This window comes from Lissotriton helveticus, chromosome 1_1 (assembly GCF_964261635.1).
Source record: "Lissotriton helveticus chromosome 1_1, aLisHel1.1, whole genome shotgun sequence".
Taxonomy (NCBI): Eukaryota; Metazoa; Chordata; class Amphibia; order Caudata; family Salamandridae; genus Lissotriton; species Lissotriton helveticus.
The window spans coordinates 48,324,508-48,345,877 of NC_136057.1; the positions used below are offsets into that span (position 1 = coordinate 48,324,508).

At 46.5% G+C, this 21,370-nt stretch overlaps 1 protein-coding gene across 1 annotated transcript in view; it reads right to left on the reverse strand.

Moving 5' to 3' along the window:
• The window catches only part of LOC144758042 (uncharacterized), a 43,008-nt gene extending 22,365 nt beyond the window's left edge, over positions 1-20,643 (reverse strand). The window contains exon 1 of the mRNA XM_078646408.1: positions 19,457-20,643. Coding sequence (XP_078502534.1) covers positions 19,457-20,519 — 1,063 coding nt within the window. The 5' untranslated portion in view covers positions 20,520-20,643. The remainder of the gene's footprint in view (positions 1-19,456) is intronic.
• Between the last annotated feature and the right edge of the window lie 727 nt (positions 20,644-21,370).

Genomic DNA, 21,370 nt, shown 5'->3' on the forward strand with positions numbered 1-21,370 from the left:
TTTCCTCAACCCATAGGGCTTCTCAATCATCCGTACGACCGTTAGGATCGTATTGGCGGTGGATTAACCATCATACACAAAAACTTTCTGTGCTTAACTCCATTCCTCAACACGACATACCCTACCTTTGAATATGTAGGAGTTAAACTCTCATCCTAAGGCCCCAACTCTATCAAAATTCATGTCATCTATCACCCTCCTGGTGAAAAATGACAAATCTTTGAGGACTTAACAAAGCTGTTAACGCAAAACTACCTTAAAGGCAGTGCAGACGTTCTGCTAGGAGACCTGAACCTGCACTTGAACAACGCCGATGATCCCACAGTACAAGCCCCCTCCACCCTCCTGGAAGCGAACGATCTCACCCAACACTCAATAAACAAACTCATACCAAGGGCTCTACCCTTGATGCAATCATCTCTAAGCAGAACACCTTATCCCTCCGCTCTATCCTACCCACTGACTGGACTCACCACCACCTAATTCTTTTTAATCTCAATGCCTTCCAACCAAAGGCCCAACCCCAAAGTACCCGGCACAAGCACTGAGCGAGGAACATACATTGAATCTCCCAGGCAGAGTTAGAAGCTCATTAGTCAGTTCCCAAATTCCAAGGTGATGATCTCACCGCCCACTACAACAGAAAAATGGGAGAACTGCTTTACAGATGCCCCTTTGAAACTCAAGAAATCAAGAAGTATCCCTTCCAGATCTTGGTTTAACAAAGACCTTAACAAAGAGGCAACAACGCCAATTAGCTGAAAGAAACTGGAGACAACAACCCTTGTTAACACATCTTGCGATACCGGGAGCTAAACGCATAAAATACAAAACACACATCTTCAGAGAAAAATCCCCCTTCTTCTGAGTCCAACTTGACTGTAGGAGAGTAGGGTCTGCTTCCTATGGTCACCCCCACTTTTTGCTGTGATTCTCTGTTTTTTCGACTTTAGTGTGGCTGTGGGCCTGCTAATCAGACCCACAGCCCAGCTGTTACCTCTCTAAATTGATACCATGTACTTTAGGTACATACCTGATTGGGTACTGGGTCCCCTTTGTGAGCCCCTATATAGTGTACCATAGGTACCCAGGGCATAGGTGCATCCAAGGCCTACCAGGGGCTGCAGCATGTATTATGCCACCCCTGGCTGGCCATCCAAACTGACACCACAGGCTGATCACTCAGCTTGGGTAAGGTGGTGTAATCACCCCTTACTTAGATATAGTATATCTATATCTACCTTATATATAGACACATAGTAACCTATAAGTCACTCCTATGGCAGGCCTTAACAATCCTGGAGGCAGAGCGCTTGGTTCTATGTGAGAGGGTGCCCTAGCATGAGCTGAGTCCCTCTGCAGCTTTCGGAACCATGTCCTTATAGCTGTTCTATACTATAGCCATACCATATACTTTTAAGTGCATTATAATCCTCGCGGTTAATGCTAACTTTGGTTTGGCTTTATCAAAACATGTCGTGTATGGTGTCAAACACTTTGGAATACTACCCCCGCCAATTCTGGCGGTGGTGGTAGCATTCCACCCTTCTAGAGGAAAAAGACATGTATACTACTGCTTTACCCGGTTAAAGTTAAACAGAGCCTCAGCATCACAAAATGAATGCTGCTGCTACAGACACGAGTCTGACCTCCTGCAGCTGGGGGAAACTCCAGCAAGAGAGGCCTGGACAATAGGGTTCCTGTCGAGGGAGGTGCTAGCACCTCCCCAGACAGCCTGTAGTGTATTGGGGCAGCGTGGGTTGAATGGAAAGATGCTTTTCCATTCACTGCATGGGGCCCACAAGGTGCTCCATGCATAGCCCGTTTCAAACCAGTTGCTGGGGCACTCCAGCTGAGACTCGTGGCGGACACGAAAGACGTGGGACCGGACACCCTGGAGATCCTGCATTTTGCTAACTACATCGACTCCTGAGGTAACTCGCAGTTGTGCATTGGGGTACGAGAAGCCCCAGACCCGAGCACCATGGCCCGCTCGTGCCTTTCAGCTCAACGCGTCTTCCCGGTTGCTAGCCCGTTGGCTAGTGAGCCCTCTGAAGACGAACATTTGAAACTAAACTGCTTCCCTGGTTCCTCCAGGCTTGCTCTATCTTCCCTACAAAGGAGAAGCTCCCCAGACCTTGCTGGTCTGACCTGAAGCCCATCTTCACTTCCTGCGTGGATTGCGTTTGCCAAGGCTTGTTGGGTCCAATCCGGATACCAACACCGCAGTCAACTAGATCCTTCGTGGGACAGCTCGAATCCAGCTCCTGGTTGTCGTCGACACCTCCTGGTACTCGTGGCAGCAGAAACAAACTTCACCTCTTCACCTGATTGCATCACAACATCGCCTGGTTCCTTCCTGGTTCCTTCCTGGTCACTGGCTAGTGACCCAGACTCTGTCCCCTCTGCTTTCAGGTTCTTCAGTTCTTCGATCCACCCTTGGATCCACCCGGACACTCTTCCTTTGGCCGCCTGCAGCACTTCTTTTGCAGATCTCCATTGAAAGCATCGATGAAATCCGACACGAAAAGACACCTATGCAACCGGCTTCCCTGGGTGAGGTAACTCGAGTACTCCAGTACTCCCGTGGGTATTGACTCTCCAAGTGTCCTAGTTTAAAGGGGTTTTGTCGTAGTCCATCTGGAAGTGCCCTAAAACAGTAACTTTGTAACTTCTTCGTTCTCCATTATAAGTCAATGGTAACTCGTGACTGTGTTCCCACACTGCACGCGTCTCCTGTGGGTCTCCTACTTCCTAACCTTTCTTTGTTTAGTGTAGCCCCAGCGATTTCCTAGGCCCTAGGTCTATTCACTATTCCTGTAGTGGTCCTTATACCACTTACTTAGTATATGGTTTGTGAGGCCCCCAGGGCAAAACTGTATTTGTGCAACTTATTGTATGCTAATTGAGTAACTTGTGATGTACTTCGATCTCTGACCTCATAAAGAGTGTAGAGGGGTTGTGTTAGAAATAAATGCATATATATTTGATATATACCTTGTGTGGTGTCCTTTCATTTGGTATTCAAGGGATTATAATTGGTAAAACAGCTTGCTTTACATGCTCTCTGAAGTCTTAGCCTATGACTGCTGGCCCATGTTACCACTAGGATATCTTGTCTATAAGGTTGACTTTACAACCACCATCAATTAGGGTCGTTTAGACTGGTGCAAGGTGCCCACTAGAATAGTGGACATCATATGCCAGGCTAACTTCTCACATTGACCGTTCTAGGAACAGACCTCAAGAGCTTCTCAACATCATCAAACAGCAAACCTCCTCTTTCCCTCAACACTCAATAAATGACTCCACCATGCGCAGTGAAGAGTTTGCAACATTCTTCTCTGAAAAAATATCTAACATTGAATCTCTCTTGACCCACCCATCTCTCCGTCCTACACCAAAGTTGTCCCCCCTTACAAAGAGGGTCTACCCAAGGCCCTACCTCCAACTAATGGTCATCTCACCAAACGCACCCTATGCGCTCGCTCAGGCGCTCGCCCTTGGATCTGAGGAACCGGGTTCGAGTCTCGGTAATGTCGCTAAACCTCCTGTGATTCTGGGCAAATCACTTAATCTAACAAAAAAATTAATGTGTGTCCTCATATAACATAACTGGTGCTATGTAAAGCGCTCTGATACCCGGTTTGGTTGGGGTCAAGTTTGCGCTATATAGAACTTTGCAACAAAAAAAAAAGAAGTGCTCAAATTACTCGCTTGCATGAAACCAACATCGCACATTTCCGATCCCCTCCCTCCTGAGCGTGTCAATAATCACAGTCACATCATATCTCGACTGCATGAACCAAAATCTTCAACTCCTCCTTTTTGAGAAGCTCCATGCAAACCTCCCTCAAACTCGGCCAAGTTACCCCCTCATCAAACAACACAGACGCCGATTAGACCAACCTTAACAATTACAGACCTATATCTATTCACATTTACCTTCAGAAGTAAGTCTCATCAAAGCACAAGAGTGCCTGATGAACTTAGTAGTCCATACGCTGGTACTTTTCAGACTGGATTATTGGAACTCTTTCCTGTCTGGCCTTTCCAGAGAAAATTAGCATCACTAAGAGAAACGCTTCATACAGTTATCCACTTTGAGACAGGTCACAACATTTTTTAATCACATTTCTTCTATACTTCGCATCCTACAATGGCTTCCAATTGAAGCAACAGACCAATGTAACACTGGATGCATCATCCACGAAGCCCACCACAAATCCACACCCTCCTACGTGGTTGAAAAACTCAAAATCTCTGGATCTGAACAAGGATCGAGAATTCGTAAAGTCATCCTGCTGGAACAAGCGACATTCAGGCAAGAACGCTTTATAAAGCCCGCCTTCTCTGCCAGCGCTACAAGCATCTGAAACTCCCTTCCACAACCTCCTTGAAGAACCACAAGTCTTGCCACAGTTATCAAGCATTGGCATAGCCAATGGGTCTCGCTTTTGGGAGCTTATAAGTGTTTAGCCATGCAACAGTTGATGTTGTTGCACCAAGGATCTTGTGCTGCATAATTAAATACTTATAAGGTCCCAAAAGCGAGACCTATTGGCTATGTCAATGCTTGTTAAGGTATGTTGTAGAGAAAAGTAGCTGCTGTGTTCAAAACTGTAAATTTTGTGTGCAAGTTATGCTTAGTGTAGTAACGTTAGGACAGTGGCATGGTGTGGAATGTAGTGGTGAGTTGTGATATGATGTGTGCTGGGGGTACCGACAACGTGCCCCGTCTCTCTCCCACCCCTGGGCCCCGCCACACCTGGTCGGGCGTCTCTCTCTTATTTTGGTCCAAGGAGTGTGGGGTAGGCTCAAGTCTGCTTCCTTTCTCTTTTTTCCACCGGAATGCGGGGTAGGCTCCCATCTGCTTCCGGCTTCTTGCGGAGCGGCCCACCCACAACCAGGCCGCTCTGCCTGGCTTCCGGCTCACCGCGGGCAGCGTGGCGGCCCCTCTTGTAGATCCTCTGTGTACTCGGCGGCGGCCTCACGTGGTGGGCTAGAACAGGCGGGGTGGGCTCCGCTTTCGTTTTTTTTTTTTTTTTTAAGTACTAATACGTGGAAACAGTGGCAATGTGCGGTGGGGACCCGCTCTTTCAATAAAGATGATTGCAGGTGGGCACCCGCCGGCAGCACACACAAATGTGGGGTGGGCTCCCGCTTCAATAAGGAGCTCAGGGGGGAATCCCACATGCAGGAATTCCCTCGCAGCCTCTCACTGCAGCAGGGCCTGCTCCTCCCCCTTAGGCGATCCAAATATAGAGCTCAAGAGGCCCTAGGCCACAAAAGTCCTCAAAAAGGCAGAAATAAGAGAGTCCTTGGTGCTGGGGAGACCCAAGCAAAGTGCAGACAGGCAGGCCAGCACCCAGCGGTGGGTCCTCCTGGCAGAGTGTCCTCCCAAAGTAAGAACAAGCACAACACTTTCATGGGGTCACAGCCCTACATTTATAGGGCAATTTCCTTTATGTTATAGCTTTGGGAAACCAGATACAACTGGTTTTGGAGCACTCTGTTTACCAGGCTCCTCTTCCCTATCGTTAGGTGGGGGCTCAGTGATCAGACGCACCACAGGGGGCATTGTGGAGGGAAGGCACAGCCCTATTCAGGTCCCAGGTGAGATTCCTACCTCCCATCTGCATGCAGCTCTCTCTATTCATCCCTGGGCTGACTCGCCCTGTCTCCTGGAGCCACCCACACCATCCTGCCACTGTTACTCACAAGCCAGACATGCCATTCACATCAGGCAGGCAGACACACAGTAATGCCAACTTCTAAAAGTGGCATTTCTCCACAAGTCACCATAAATCTGTGCACTCCATTGCTCAGCATTTATTCTCAAGAGTTCATACAAACTAAACTCGCCCCTGCACTCCTCTCATACCAGGAATTACCATGGACACACATATCCCCATGTATTCCTATGGGAGGGCAGGCCAATCTCACCACACGTACTCAGAGAGTGCACAAACTCTACACTGGGCCACAGTGCTAAAGAGCCAAGAGGACTAAAATCACTACCACCATGTCAGAGCTTAAGGCAAAAAGTTCAGGGGTGAACCTGCCAAAAGGACAAGTCCAACACAGATGAAAAGAGGAAGAGCGAGCGCCGAACTCAGCTTTAAAGTTACAAAATAAACCTTAAATGGCATGGCTGAAGGGGCGAAAGGAGAGGGGGTTGTTTGTAGTGTAGCCTCTGGTGTATGCGGCAGAAGGGGGTAGGGTTGATGAAGCAATAAGAAAACAAGCATTTGCAATGCAATATGTCTCGCATTAGGAAAGTTTGAGATATTGGTATTGTAAATGAGCAATTTTGTATTTAAGTGTTGGTTTTGAAAATAGCTAAATTAATAGCTTTGTCATTTACAATTCCAATAGTTTTAACTTTCGCAAATGTGACACCTAGAACATTTGTAATGCAATATATGTTGTCTTTACGTGACTTAGATGTATTGATATTACAAATAACAATGGCTTTTATTTTTTTAATAATTAATACTTAAATAAAAGTTATTGTAATTTATATTGGCAATAGCTTAAACTTTTGTAAATAACTTTTGTGAAGATTATGTTCAGTGTATTTTATTGTGACGAAAATCTAAGAACAGAAGTGAAATATTAACATCTTTTTGTGACATTTGTAATAAAGCTTGAAACATTGAGAGAACATATTCGAACCAGCTGTTGTTGAATGGTTGCATAGATTGATGCTGTGGTGGCGACGAGTGATGCTGTGGCATTGAGTGATGCTGTAGTAGCGCATAGTGATGTTGTGGTGCCCCTGAGTGATGCCGTGGTGGTTCTGAGTGATGCTGTGGTGATGCGATAGATAGAGGGAGGGAGGGCGATAGATAGATAGAGGGAGGGCGATAGATAGATGGAGGGCGCTAGATAGATAGCAGTATGCCTGGTGGATAATGATTTTTACCACTGGTGTTTCAAAGCTTAAGACTAATTAAATCCATGTGAACACCAGGTTTGTTATTCTAAGCTGTCGCTCAGATGTTGCATAGAGAGCAGTCAGGACTTACTCCAGGGGGTGGTAAGGGAATTGGAGCTCGCATTCAGTGACAATCGTGTGATCACACTCAAACTCACTCAGTGTGCGGCTGATAAATATCTTTTCAGGTGCACTGATTCAAAGGGGGTTTAGGATAAAACCCCTAAAATGTCTTCAAATGTCTCTGGGCATGCAAAGTGTCACACAAATGTGATAATGGAGAGCTGCCCGCCCTCATCACAAACGTGGGAGGGCTGGCTCTGCACAAGTGGTTCACAAAGAAGGCCACATAAAATCAAACCTGTGGAAGGATGTGGAGTAATGGTCAGAGCCTCAAACTTTGGACCTGGGGAACTAGGTTCGAGTCTGAGTGTGGGCTCAACATCCTGTAATTCTGGGCAAATCACTTTATCTCCCCGTACCTACTAAAATTATAATGTATACTAATGTAGATGGTGCTCATATAAAGCGCTCCAATACCTTTGGGTCCAGTTCGCGCTATATAAAATCGCAAAAAAAAAGCATTTGTGCGCCCTCCAAAGCAGTAAGTGCACGAGTTTCAAGCTGGCTAGGGCAGCGCCTCCTTTCACCCGTAAGTGGTTGATAGAATGCGTGCCACTAAGCGCGGTGTGTAAGCGCCGATCAGGTACCATGTAGGGGGGCGTGCGTGGCTGTGTGTGTGCGCGTGAGCCCGTGGGGGGGCTCTGTGTGTGCGCACGTGCGCTTGTATGTGCCTGCTTCTGTGTGTGTGCCTGCCTGCGTGTTTATGTGGGAATCTGAGGCAGGGGGTGTGCACGGCACCGGCCTGGACGTGCGCGTCCACAGACACCAATCGCAGCGCGTGCCCGACCCCTGTCTCAGATTCCCAGGAGACGGGAAACTATAGTTGTCGAGCTGGACAAAGCTTCGCATTGTTCTCCAGCTCGACCTAAAAATGTGGACTGACAGCAACATACTGATTACCTTGGACTTCTGTGCATTATATACTAGTATCCCCAAATTTGGGAGGACGGCACAAGAGCATTGAGAGGTGCCTGCCGGGGATACACGCACCACTCAAGATATATAAGGTGGCTACGTAGTTCGCTGATCTTGCGGTGTTAAGCTGAAACCCATGGGAGGACTGTGGGCTGAGACAAACCACACCTTTAAAACAGATGGAAATATTGATGATAGGTCTGCTTGAGCATGGCAGCGCCAAATTACTGAATCTCCACAGCTATATGTACATGCCAGTCCCACAGACAGGAGATGCCTTCAATGGATTGGCTGGCGATCATGAAATACATACAAGTCCAGGATAAACTTAAATAACAAATCACTAATAGGAGGGAGGGGACCGCACCCACACGGTTCCACAGCATACATCCACCTAATAGCACTAGCAATACGCTGAAAGAGTCCTTTTTCTAGGAGTAAGGGTGAGAAGGAGGGAGTTCAATGTTCAAAGCGTTATTGTTCCATGCATGACAATACCAATTGCACAAGGAAACGGCCCCAGCGCTATAAAACACTGACGGGATGTCACAGGTAAACAAAAAAAATGGAACATAAAGAAATTGTTAGAGTTTTACGGCGCGGGCCGCGTCGAAGACATTGACGTGTGGTTAGCGTTGGTCTCCCCAGGTCCATCCACACGCTCCCTTGAATTGCAGAACCTCACGAGGTGGTTATTTTAAGACGCTCCCTTAGTTACGTAAAGGGACGCATTTCCGTGTAAACCATTGCTTGGCTTACTGTTCCGGTACCACGCCCCTTCCTTGCCTCCTTGTTTCAGAACAGCAGCTCTTTTCCAGCGTCGCTGCCCCGTTCCTGCTCGTTCTCATTGCCCGCCTCTATTCCAGCTCCAGGCAGATTTAGGTTCCTTTCCCTGCTTTCCGATTTCAACCCCCATTTGGAAAGCGCTGTGGAACCTCTCGGCAGTTACTACCTAAAAGCCTTTTCTTTCCCTCGCACTCCCGGCCCCCCGCCAGAGTCCCCGACATAGTTGGCGTTCACGGTCTCCTATCTCTCCCTCCTCACAGGGGGCTCTATTGGTCCGCCCTTAAGTACCTTGGAGGGTATCCCGGGTTATTGACTCGGCTCGTCTCGTTCCTTACAGTTTTAACCCTTGTGTTGACCGGATGGTCATTGCTGCTTAGCGTGTTATTTTCTACCTGGTTGAGAGTGTGCGCGCTCCACCTAGGGACTCCCTTCCTGGGCCGGGCGGCACTCCTCTTGAGAGTGTGGCTGCTCCGCTCTTCTTCCCCCTGGAGAGCCGGCCAGCACACCTCAAATCCAATCCCCTTTTTATTTGAGTTTGAGTGTATGGTGTGTATGTGCGTCCTTTGAAGGTCCTGCCCTGTTTTACCTGGCACCAGCATTCACAGGTGCATCTTGCCTGCTAAAGACTTCCATTAAGGCACCATTGGACTTCACTGGGGTTAGTGAGATTAATTATTAAGCACATGTCAATGTAAACTAAAGAGTTGAGTTACAGATTGGTTATTAGTCTATCACATGCCCTATTTTCTTGCAGCGTGATCCTACTGACATATCATCGTCCTCCTGTCTGTCCCCCCCCCGCCCCCCCCCCCCTCTTCGTATGGGGAGAGTGGTGGACACTCCTTGGGTTTTTCCCCCCATACTTTTAGAGAACAGCTGACAGAAGTGTTTTTCTCTGGGCATTCCTGTTACTGTTTTTTGGAAGTTAGGAGGATTTATCTTCGCTCCAGTGGAATCTCGCTTGTATCCTTTTCAAACCTGACAGAAATGAGTGAACGTTAAGTGGTTGAAGAATAATTAATACTATTTCCACGACATAAAATGTAAACTGTACAAATACGAAAATTACAATAAAGTTATTTATTAAAAGAATCACCATGTGCCCTAAACGGGTCTCTTTTGGCTCAAGCTTCCGCCGGGGAAGGGAGTTAGTTCAAAGGTCGGGTGAGGGGTGGGGGGAAGATGTGGCGCTACAGAGAGGCCGACTTCAGAACTGGGGGACAAGGTTCGACTCTCAAGTCAACATCCTATAGTTCATGGCAAATTACTATCTCCCCTAACAAAAAAAAAAATATTCTGTTAACGTGTGTATTGTAAAGCACCCCAATATATTACAGTCGGAACCTTCTATTTAAAAATGCAGGTTAGGATAGGAAAGTCTACAAAATCACATATCGGCCTGTTTTGTTGGGAAAATGGTGGCTACCGCCAAACTCTGCGTAACATGCTCCACCAGCGTGGCACTGTGAAACAACGCTTCCAAACACAGTAAACACCAAAGGCAAGGATGAGGAGGAGCACAAAGACACAACACGGGAGACAGAAATGATGGCGGCTGAAAGGAGAGGAAGGGAGAAGGAGCATGAGGGGAACAGAAAGTCACAACAAAGCCACACAGATAAACTTTACACTTATCTGCGCGTCTGTCTGGATAGCACCGGCTTTAAACCTAGACCCTAGGGCAGTTTTCAGACATTAAAGCGACGGGGGCACCCACGGGCGAGTAAAATAAGAACAAAAGAAATAAATGCTCAAACAGAAGTTGTGAGACTGAAGGGGAGAGGGCGCAAGAGACAGAGGTCGAATCAGGTGCAGTTTCAAGGGTAAAGAATGCCTCAAAGCACAAGAACCAGCCAGAGCCGCCAGTATTCACAAGCGAATCATAAACCACACACAGGAAGTTGTACATTTTGCCACAAACCTGGAGAAGATACCTACAACTTTACACGATCAGGGAGCTTTAACAAAACAGAACAAGTGGAAATGGAGTTGGAAAAACAAAGGGGTAGGGGAAAGGATCCAAGCATTGGGCGCGCGGCAGCGAAAGTTAAAGTGATCGCGATCAAGGGGCAAACGGCAGTTGTGTGTGGATCAAAGAAGCCGCATGCCCGCTGAGGGTAGGAGAAAGCTTTCACGAGCGCAAGAAGCCGCGACAGCTGTGCACGTCGAGCACGCTCTTGTGTGCAACTGGCCAACACCTCCACCCACTACGCCAGCCACACGCTTGATCCCGTCTTCTATTCCAGCAAGCACATCACCTTCAGCCACGCCACCGGACTCCACTCGACCGACCACAGCTGCGTACACTTCAGCTTCAGAAGAACCACGACCCACCACCACCCGCAACAGGTTCCTCACAGGAGCTGGAGCAAGATCACCGCCGAGCAGCTCACCACCTCCCTCAGCCAGAACCCACCCGCCAGCACAACGGACCCCAGCGAAGCAGCCCGCAACTTCACACAGTGGCTGTCCGCCTGCGCCGACGACCTCCCAGCAGACACAGAAGCAAGAAGGCCTCCTGGTTCACCGACGAACTCAAGGACTCCAAGAAGAACTGCTGCACCCTCGAGAAAGCCTGGCTCTGGGACCAGACCAAAGACAACATGACCGCCCTCAAACACGCCACCCGCAAGCACCACCAGCTTATCCGCACCACCAAGAAGGAATCTCTGAAGGAACGACTGGACAACAACACCCACGACAGCAAGGAACTCTTTAACATCGTCAAGGAGTTCTCCAACCCCAGCACCGGCAACAACGACATCACTCCTTCACAAGATCTCTGCGACTCTCTCGCCTCGTTTAGTCATCAATGGAGCACACACCGCTAGCCCCTCCTCCGGATCGCCCCACGGGACTCTGGTGCTTGTAGTTCTTTAGTGGATCACCCAGGTGGGTGCAAGTCGGTACTTGTTGGACTGATGAATCTCTAGACCCGATACATGTCCCGGGTTTTAGGATATCGCCCGAGACATGTCTCGGGTTTCGGGATAACTTCCCTCATCAGTAGAGAAAGATCGTTAGGGGTGGAAGAGAAGGCCGCCACACAACAGTCAAAGGCCTCGATGCCAGAACCGGCACGCAGGTGCGTCGTCCAAGAGCCCGTCGGCCCAAAGCTCAAGGGAGCCATATTGTGTTTAGTCATCAATGGAGCGCACACCGCTAGCCCCTCCTCCGGATCGCCCCTCGGGACTCTGGTGCTTGTAGTTCTTTAGTGGATCACCCAGGTGGGTGCAAGTCGGTACTTGTTGGACTGATGAATCTCTAGACCCGATACATGTCACCAGAGACCCCGACGCCGCCGGAACTAGCCTACACGAAGGGATGAAAGACATCGCCGAATGGATGAAGAACAGCCGCCTGAAACTGAACTCAGACAAGACGAAAGTCCTCATCCTGGGTTCATCGCCTGACGTGCACGCGATGCCATTGAAGGCAATGGAATGCGTGCATGTGTTGGCTGAAAAGCCAAAGCGATCGGAAAAGGTATTTTTGCCTTTGCAGCGCATGCGCGCTGCGAAGACGAGACCTAAAAAGAAAATCAAAATCTTCCTATTTGAGAGACGCTTTGAATAATAAATCTGTGATCGCTTTTCTGCATCCACTTTTCCAATGTATCCAGATAATAACTGTTTGAACTTTCTCCCCTGACGTGATCTGTGGGATTAGTCTATTGCTTATCTGTTATTTTATGGCACATCTAATCTGCATTTTGGTCTTTCTTTTTTAGAAAAGTGCTTCAATGCCCTTCAGCCAAGATTGTACTATATAAAACCACAAAAATAAACACATTTGGTATAATAAAGAGAAACAAGAAAAAACATCTTTTTGAAAAGTTTGTGCAGATTTGTCAAAAGATTCCAAAGTTATTAGCAAATAAATAATTGCTTTTCAATAGAAACTCCTATAACCACAAACTACGTGGGAGGGAAGGAAGGAAGAGGGAGAGAGGGAAAGAGAGAGAGAGTGAGAGAGAAAGATAGAAAGAAAGAAAAACAGAGAGAGGAAGAGACAAAGAGGGAGAGAGAGAGAGAGAGAGAGAGTGAGAGACTATTGTGTAAGTGAGTTTCAAATAATTTTTAAACATAAATTAAGATGTTAAAAGCAATCCCAATAATAACCTCTTGTGACCTTTGTGTTTTAGATCCAAGACTGCCAGACAGCGCTAAAGACATCTTGGGGATATTCAGAAAGCATCCCTGGGAATACATTCCCCCCATTCCTTACCATTGGATTTGTGGTTTGTAACTCACATCCGTCTCTCCCGCTGCCAAAACGTTGTTTACCGTATTCTTCCACTAGCATGCTTTCTGTAAAAAGGCCTTTAAATCTTGTTTTTATCTTGTGACATTTGCAGTGCATTCAAAGACAGAGGTCCAATGTCAAGCTCTCTCTTTGAGAAAGCTTGGTGTTTACTTTTCTTCCTAGGACTTCAAAATTATAGAATTGATGTGTCATTTCTGCTGAGTACCCATACAAGAGGAGAAGGTGGAAGATTTTTTTCCTAGCACACAACAAAAAAACAAGCACTGGCAAAGCCGATTGGTCTTGCGAACCTACTGACTTTGCAAATGACTTTTAGCAGTGTCCCACCCCATCAGTCGAAAAAGAAATATCCTACTGCATTTTGCCGGGTTACAAAGATTGCCAAGTAGTTACAGAGGCCTACCCTTTGAATTTCAATCAAATGTGGTGGATATGATAAATGAAAATAGAATGCCGGGAACTGAGAGTTATTACTGGGCCATCAATAAACTCCTCAGGTGCTGCACCTAAAAATGCTGATATTATATTTATTTTCTGAACGCCGGGAAAGGGGACTATTGGTCTGCTCTCTGTTGCATGGAATCCCAGGCCACAATCAGAGCCTGAGATGTCTCTCCCCAGTGTGAGTATGTTATTTTTGAAAAGTAGTTTGGCCACGCCGCCGTACTTTACTTGACTATTTTCCTCAAGATACCACTAGCAAAGCGCCCAATAATTTCCAAATCAGCCTAAGGGCTTGCCGTCTTTCATGGTATTGGGTGTAAATGCCTGAGATGTCCTGATGGTTTTCTGCTTTAATATGGCCACTACGCAGGCAGCAGGAGCCCTCACACACCTTCTTCACAGCAGGCACCAGGTGTGTGTGGGGGGGGTCTCCCCGCACTCAGGTGTGTTATTCATTTATTATTTCAGTGTTTTATATAGCGCAAACATGACAATTCTGGGTACCAGAGTGCTTCACAATTCTATAGCATTGTACTTCTGACATTTGGTTTGATTAGTCCTTTAAACAAACTACCAAGTACATATATTCAATTTAAGTGGAAAGCATTTCTACTTTACAAATAATACATGGCCTGAACATTACAAAAGATCAACTTGCAATACAATACTGCTTTCTGCCCGGAAACGTTGTACAGTTGTGGCAGGATCGCGTCATGATGCTGCTGGAGAGAGTTGCCAGAAGATGCTTCAATGGCACGGCCCTCTGTACATGCCGATGTCCCCTCCACCCCAAGCCGACCTTCCAGTACCTTAGGTGCCAAGTTTACAGTTAACAGTGAAGTTTCTGGTCGGCAGCAGTAGACATGAGCACTTTAGTCGAAACGGCTGCTACCATTATGCGAAGGGGAGGTGGTGAAGGCAAGAAAATGAAGTAATTTGCTTTTGTAAATAACAAACAAGAAGAAGCAAGCAGCGATGAGTGAGACGGTGAGGAACTGGCTCTCTTTGAAGCCAGAGAAAGAACAGGCTGTTTAGGGTAAACATCATCTGACATTTGATCTCGGTCTGTGAATGAACAGCCAATGTGACGAGATATGAACAAGAATTACAGACGTTTACAAAAAAGCTTGGAGCGAGTGAAAAAAGTGAGCATATGAAGTGCTCTTATAAGCAAAAAATGGTTAGGGGTTCTGCCCACTTAACCCTCCCGTACCTGAGCAGGAGACATCCAAGGATGAAAAAGTAGCAAAAAAAGGTACTGAAGGGATTATTCCTTTTTTAATTTTCCAACAAGAAACATCTAATTATCTTGTGAAACACAAATAGAACATTAGAAACATATGTAGGTAAATTCATATACACACATATGAGCGGACATCTAGGGAGGGACGACAATCAACAATCTATATACAAAATATCACATATACATCATATACAAATATACAAAAACATTTACAATATCAACAAACATTTTATCTGTACCCTGAATTCAAAAGATATATACAAATATATATACACCAATTTAAGTAAATGCCTCCTCCTAATTTGCAATGGAGTGCACAACAAAGTGGTAGTCCCAAAAAGAAAGCACCAGGGGGTTAGAACATCAACCCAATCTCAAATTGTATAGGTGCAAAACAGAGATGAATCAAATCTTTTTAAGTTGTAAAAGGGGACTCCTTTCAAACAAAAGGTGTCGACGCAGTCGCGGTCGCGTTTCAGCCAGAAGATGTAGGCTTCATCAGGACATGGGTACTCTAATCTTGACGGTCCTGGCCGCGTCTAGGGACGGTATACCCGGTGAGACCACAGGGCCACCCACACGGATGGGGTGGGAGCCACTATCTTAGCCCAGGTACTATAAAAAATACCTTATATATATAATATGTCCGCTTGAAAAAGGGGTAGACTCCAAACATGCGTGGCTTAAATCACACGGTCTCTCTCAATTATTCGGGTGACACGAACAAACAGTGTTCACCTCGGCGTTATTCACTCTACCGGGAAGTGCTCTTAGGCAAAGAAAAAAAAAAAGTGCCTAAAGCAGTTGATATATGGGACCATTGCAAGGATACAAGTAACGGGACGGTGCTTCGTGGGAGGGAACAATCTACGAAAAGGAGGGACAAGTAGGAAAGATTAGCCATTTGGAAGCAAGGCTGTTTAAAGGAGATTCAAAGAAACAAATAAAAAGCAATGGGTGGGCAGTAAGCCCACAAAGTTAAGCGCTGTTGCGGCAAGACCTAAAAAAAAAAACCGGGCTGATGTTTCAGAATATATCAGAATTAGTACAAATGAAGCACATTTGTTTTGTATTACTGAAGTGTGGAGAAAAATATTTGAATATGATTGAAACACATTAATACACTAGGGGATGACATTTGCAAACATTATCATTTATGTGCAGTAAAACCATATTTCGGTGTAAATATAATGATCATTTCAATTGAAAATGTGTTGTCTGTAATGGCAGTGCGCTACCACACCAAGTATACTCCACACTACGCCACTCAACTCCACACCACTCCACTCCAATCTATGCCACTCACCCCATGAAACAACACTCCACACCCCTCTACTCCACACCACTTACCCCACACCAATCCACCCCACTCCACTCCAATCCACCCCACTCCACTAAAAAGTACCCAAATCCATCCCGCTCCAATTCACACCGTTCCAATATATCCAGTCCCAATTTACCCACCGCAATCTACCCCACTCTAACTCAATCTACCCCATTCTACTCCAATCTACCCTAATACACTCGATCTAACCCAATCTACCCGACTCCACCCCAATCTACCGCACTTCACTCATATTTACACCACTCTGCTCCAATATACCCGTCTACCCCATTCAACTCCAATCCACTCCACTCAAATTTATCCCACTCTACTCCAAAGTACCCCAATCCATCCACCTCCAATTCAACCCATTCCAATCTATCCATTACCAATTTACCCACCGCAATCTACCCCACTCTAACTCAATCTACCCCATCCCGCTCAAAACTACCCCACTCCACTCAGATTTACCCCACTCTGCTCAAATATACCCCAGTCTACCCCACTCCACTTCAATCTACCCCAACTCTAATCTACTCCAATCTAACTGACTTCACCCCAATCTACCTCACTCTACTTCAGTCCGATTTACCCAACTCCATTTCAATTTATCCAACTGCAATCTATTCAACTCATCTACACTGGAGAAGTGTGGCTCAGGGGTTAGAGGCGGCAGACCCGGAAGCTGAGATCGGCCCTGGACCAGGGTTCAATTCCCCGCCTCGGCGGGTCTTGGGCTCAAAAATTCCACGGACTCGATAATTCTCGCTCCGGTGCCTTCTCGACTCACGGGTTCACACTCTGCGACTCTGGGCAATAGCTTGCTTAATCTCCACAACGGCCCCTCGCGGCGGGATGCCTGGCTTTCACCTTGTGGATACCCTGCCAGGGTTATCTCACAGGGGAATACCAGGACGGGTTCCCTAAGCAAGCGCCAGGAAACCCTTTGTGGGTAGCTGTGCGCTATATAAGCTCAAATACATTTACATTCACACTCCTACCACAATCTACCCACTCCAAACTACCACAATCTATCCAACTCCAATCTACCATAATCTACTGCACTCCACTGTAATCTATCCCACTCCATCCTAATCTACCCCACTCCAATCTAACCAATTCTACTCCACCCAACTCTACCCAAACCTTCCTCATTCCAGTCGAATCTAATCCACTCCACCCTACTCCAATCTACCCTACACCACTCCATCCCAAACTTACCTATCCAATCTACCCCATCCAATCTACCCCACTCAAATCTACTCCCATCAATTCCACCACACTCTACCCCACCCCAACCCAATCTACCCTAAACCATTCTATATAACTCCACTCCATTCTACTCCAGTCAAATGTACCGCAATCCAAACTACCCCAATATACTGCACTCTAACCTACTCCACTCCAGTCTTCCCCACTCTACTCCAATCTACCTCATTCCACCCCACTCTTTCCCAATCTATCCCACTCCAATCCACCCCGATCCATCCTACTCCACCTCAATCTACTCCACTCCACCCAAATCTACCTTAATTCAATCTACCCCACTTGACTCCAATCTACCCCATTCCACTCTACCCCAATCTATCACCCTTCTATCTACCCCACCAACCTCATGCCACTAACTTTTAGCCATTTCGAACAGCAGTCACACAGGTGTACATAATGGCTAAAACTTGTTGCCAAAGCCAATAGCTTTCGGATAGGAGACACCTATTTGTTTTGCCAATGCTTGTTTTCAGTGTTTTTGTTTTCATCATATACACACGCAACAGTTCCCTGCAGCCAACACCAAGCAGGCACAGGTGTTCAACGGTGCCTGGGCACAGCAGGGCATTCCCTAAAGGGCCTGGCTTATGTTTCTTTATTTTTTATTTTGAAGGGTTCCCGGACACTTTCTTGGGGTTCTCGGACCCTTGCAAACTTGTGTATCCTTATTGGACATCGATAGGGTTTCAGACCGAGCAGCAGGTCTCCGAACATCACAAATGTCCACTAGCGTACAAGGCCAATTACTGTGCCTGCGCAGACACCTGCCTAAGGTTTGCGGACCTCAAGGGTCATGATGTGGAATCCAACCTCTGCTCAAAATCAGCAATTTCTTTCTACATTTTAACATTAGGCAGCCCCTGTGCCAGGGAGAGACAGGATGGCACCACAGCTCTTTATGGCTTCTTTAGTATTTTTACAGGATGCGGGGAACAAGTCTCTTCGTCATGTAATGGTTCAAGATGTAGTCAGCCAATCAGGGAGCTTCAGGTCCGCAGACCCAACTTTGGGTTTACGTATCCGAAATGGATGGGCGAAAAAGCTCCCTCATCCAATCGGATCCAATATATTTTTACAATTGGGTCCACGAGTCCAGATGCACGGACCATTCATGGGCTAAAGGTCCCGCTAGCTCTATCTTAAATGACTAGTGGCTTAATTTGAAGACCACAAAAAAACACTGCATGAAACTAGTCATGCCAATCCCAAATAGTTTTGTGCAGATTCATTGAACTGTTCCAATGTTATTATATGTCTATATATAATTATATTACATGGGATTCTGTAATCCCTGTATAAATGGCAGCCTCTAATTTCTTTATAATCAGGAATTTGTGATGCACCAAGTCAGTGATTATGAAGAAGAGATGTCAGAACTCGGCTTTTATAAGTTATTACAGCCGAGTTCTGAGGGCACAATGCCTGCTGCCAGCGCCAGCAGCTGATGTGAAAAGAAGGTCAAGTAACGAAGCATAATTGAAGCAGCTGTTTAAAGCAACAAACAGAACTTTGCTTTTATTACTTCTGCTGTATGTTACTAGCTTACAATGAGAAGAAGAGGGAATATGTTTATTAGTTTCCTTAGATAAAGAAAGGGTGGAATCTTTCTGCATGTTTCTACACGTTCCGAGCTACTGCAGCTTTTTTTTTTCAATGGACATTTATTGAACTGTTTCTAACATCTTTTTGCAACAAATATCTAACAGTTTTTATTTTTACTTTTGCACAAGAGGTTTTAAGTTCATTCTTCATGTTTGCTGCATATATAGGAGCTACGCACCAAAGTTTGAGGGAAGGTGATGGTGTGACCATGTATTATACGGGATAAAGTACCACCTGGTGCATATAATAAGATTATTGCAAGTCACCTCAGAGTTCCAAAACCTATTGCAAGTCACCTCAGAGTTCCAAAACCTTTGTGTATCTGTCTATCACGAGATGGTATGCACTCCTGGAGAACTCTGCAGTGACAACAACATCCCTGGTCAGCCCTGCTGTTGAGGCTGGGGGTCAGTATCGCTCAGTGGGTTCATTCCAAACCATAATCATCCCTTCAGAGACTTTCTAAAATCTGCCAACACGCATTTTGAAGAGGTTACTTGTGTTAGTATGCACTTCGAGAGACCATTTATAGTGAAACACATACCTGGGGTAGCTTCGAACAGCAATAAATGTGATTTTGTATTTCCTCTCTCCATTGATTCTTCATCTGCAGTATTTGTATCCAGTCCTAGGAATGATGGAGGCACACACTGACCCCGCTCATCAGGACAGAGCAGTTCTGCCTTGCAGTTCTGATGTTGATGCTGTGATTCAGGGTGCAGTGGTTCGAGTATGTAGTTCTGATCTGAACCCTCTGCATCAGTACAGGGAGGTTCTAGCTTGTACTTCTGATCTGAACGGCGTGCATCTGTACAGGCCGGTTCTAGATTGTCATTTTTATCTGGTTCCTGTGCTTCAGGAATCACTGACTCTAGCTCTCGGTCCTGTGCCGCAGTGTGCAGTGGTTCTAGCTTGTAATTCTGATCTGAACCATGTGCATCCGTATAGGCCGGTTCTAGATTGTCATGGTTGTCTGGTTCCTGTGCTTCAGGGCGCATAGATTCCAGCTCATAGTTCACGATTGGATCCTGCGCAAAAGGAAGTTCCTGCTTCAAGAATAGGTGTTGCTGTAGGCACTGGGTTTGTTGTGACCCCAAATCATCAAAGGACAATAGCCCAGACTCTAAGTGTTCGTCTGATAACTTCCCATCAGGTGACACGGGTTGTAGGCACTGGTTCGCCTGGCGATCTTGGAAATCAGAACACATCAATTCTTCCTCCAAGGGTTCATCAGGTCCATTCCCATCTGGCAGCGCAAGTTGTATACGGTGGTTTTGCTGTGGTTCGTGTCCATCAGGAAATAGTGGGTGTGGGCAGAGGTTCTGTTGCTGGTCCCAGTTATTATCACACAATGGAGATGGTTCTTGCTTCAGGGGCTCATCTGGCTCCAACTCTTCTGGGAACGCCGTCTGTACGCTCTGTTCTTGCTCTGGTCTCTGCCCATCAACAAATCCCGAGTGAAGACACAGCTTTGCCTCCTGTGAACTGCATGGAGGATCTGTCTGAGGGCACCGGGATAGAGGACAATCCTGCTGTACTCCATTTCTATCTGGAAACCCAGGTTGCATGCACTGGTCCTGCTGTGGGTGACGTCGATCAGGAAACATTGGCTGTAGACAAAGGTTTGGCTCCTCTGGACGCACTTGAACCTCAGTTGGCGAGGAGAGCGTACACTCCTGCTTTGGTGCATGCCCATCAGAGAACACCGGCTGAAGACACAAGTTCGGTTCCTCTGACCTGTCCAGTTGAGGTGTCGCAGGAGACCGGCTAACAGCACAATCTCTAATGCTCGCCGGACAGACCACCTCCAAAGACACTGCACCATTATCTAGATAACCTTGATCCTTTTCTACCCAGATTTTCTTAATCAGCCCAGCGACTCTAGAAGGTACGTCCTCCACAGTATTCATCAAGTTATCCAGTTTTGCTTCCAACTCCTCCAGCATGGATAGAAGGATAATGTGGGGCAGGTTCTCCGAAAGCGGTTCCAACTCATTGTCCCTCTGAGTATCTTTTCGAGATCTTGAATTTGAGACGTCATGAAGACATAAAGATGGGACTGTGGCTCTTGCGGATTCACGTGAACACTGCGCTGTCACTTTCTTTCCTGGAGCCCGTCTTCTCCCCATTCCGGTAAATTGATGTTCAAGTCTCAAGTGTCTGCAGAGGAGAGGAAAAGGAAAAAGACAACACGTTATCACAGGACAGTTGGGTCAAAATACTCCTTCCTGTCTCACCAACCCCAGTGTGATCAGAGAACATCGCTCATTTCTAAAACCAGAAAAGAATGAATCATTAAAATGTCACAATACCCGCAACGTAGTTCATATATTATGAAAGGCAAGGATTTGAAATGTGTTGTCAACCCTATGTCTGTTCCTTGGTCTGCTCAAATTGTGCACTGTGCAACCACAAAAAAAGAGAATATTCTAACAGCCTTGCAGCAATGAAAGGTTTA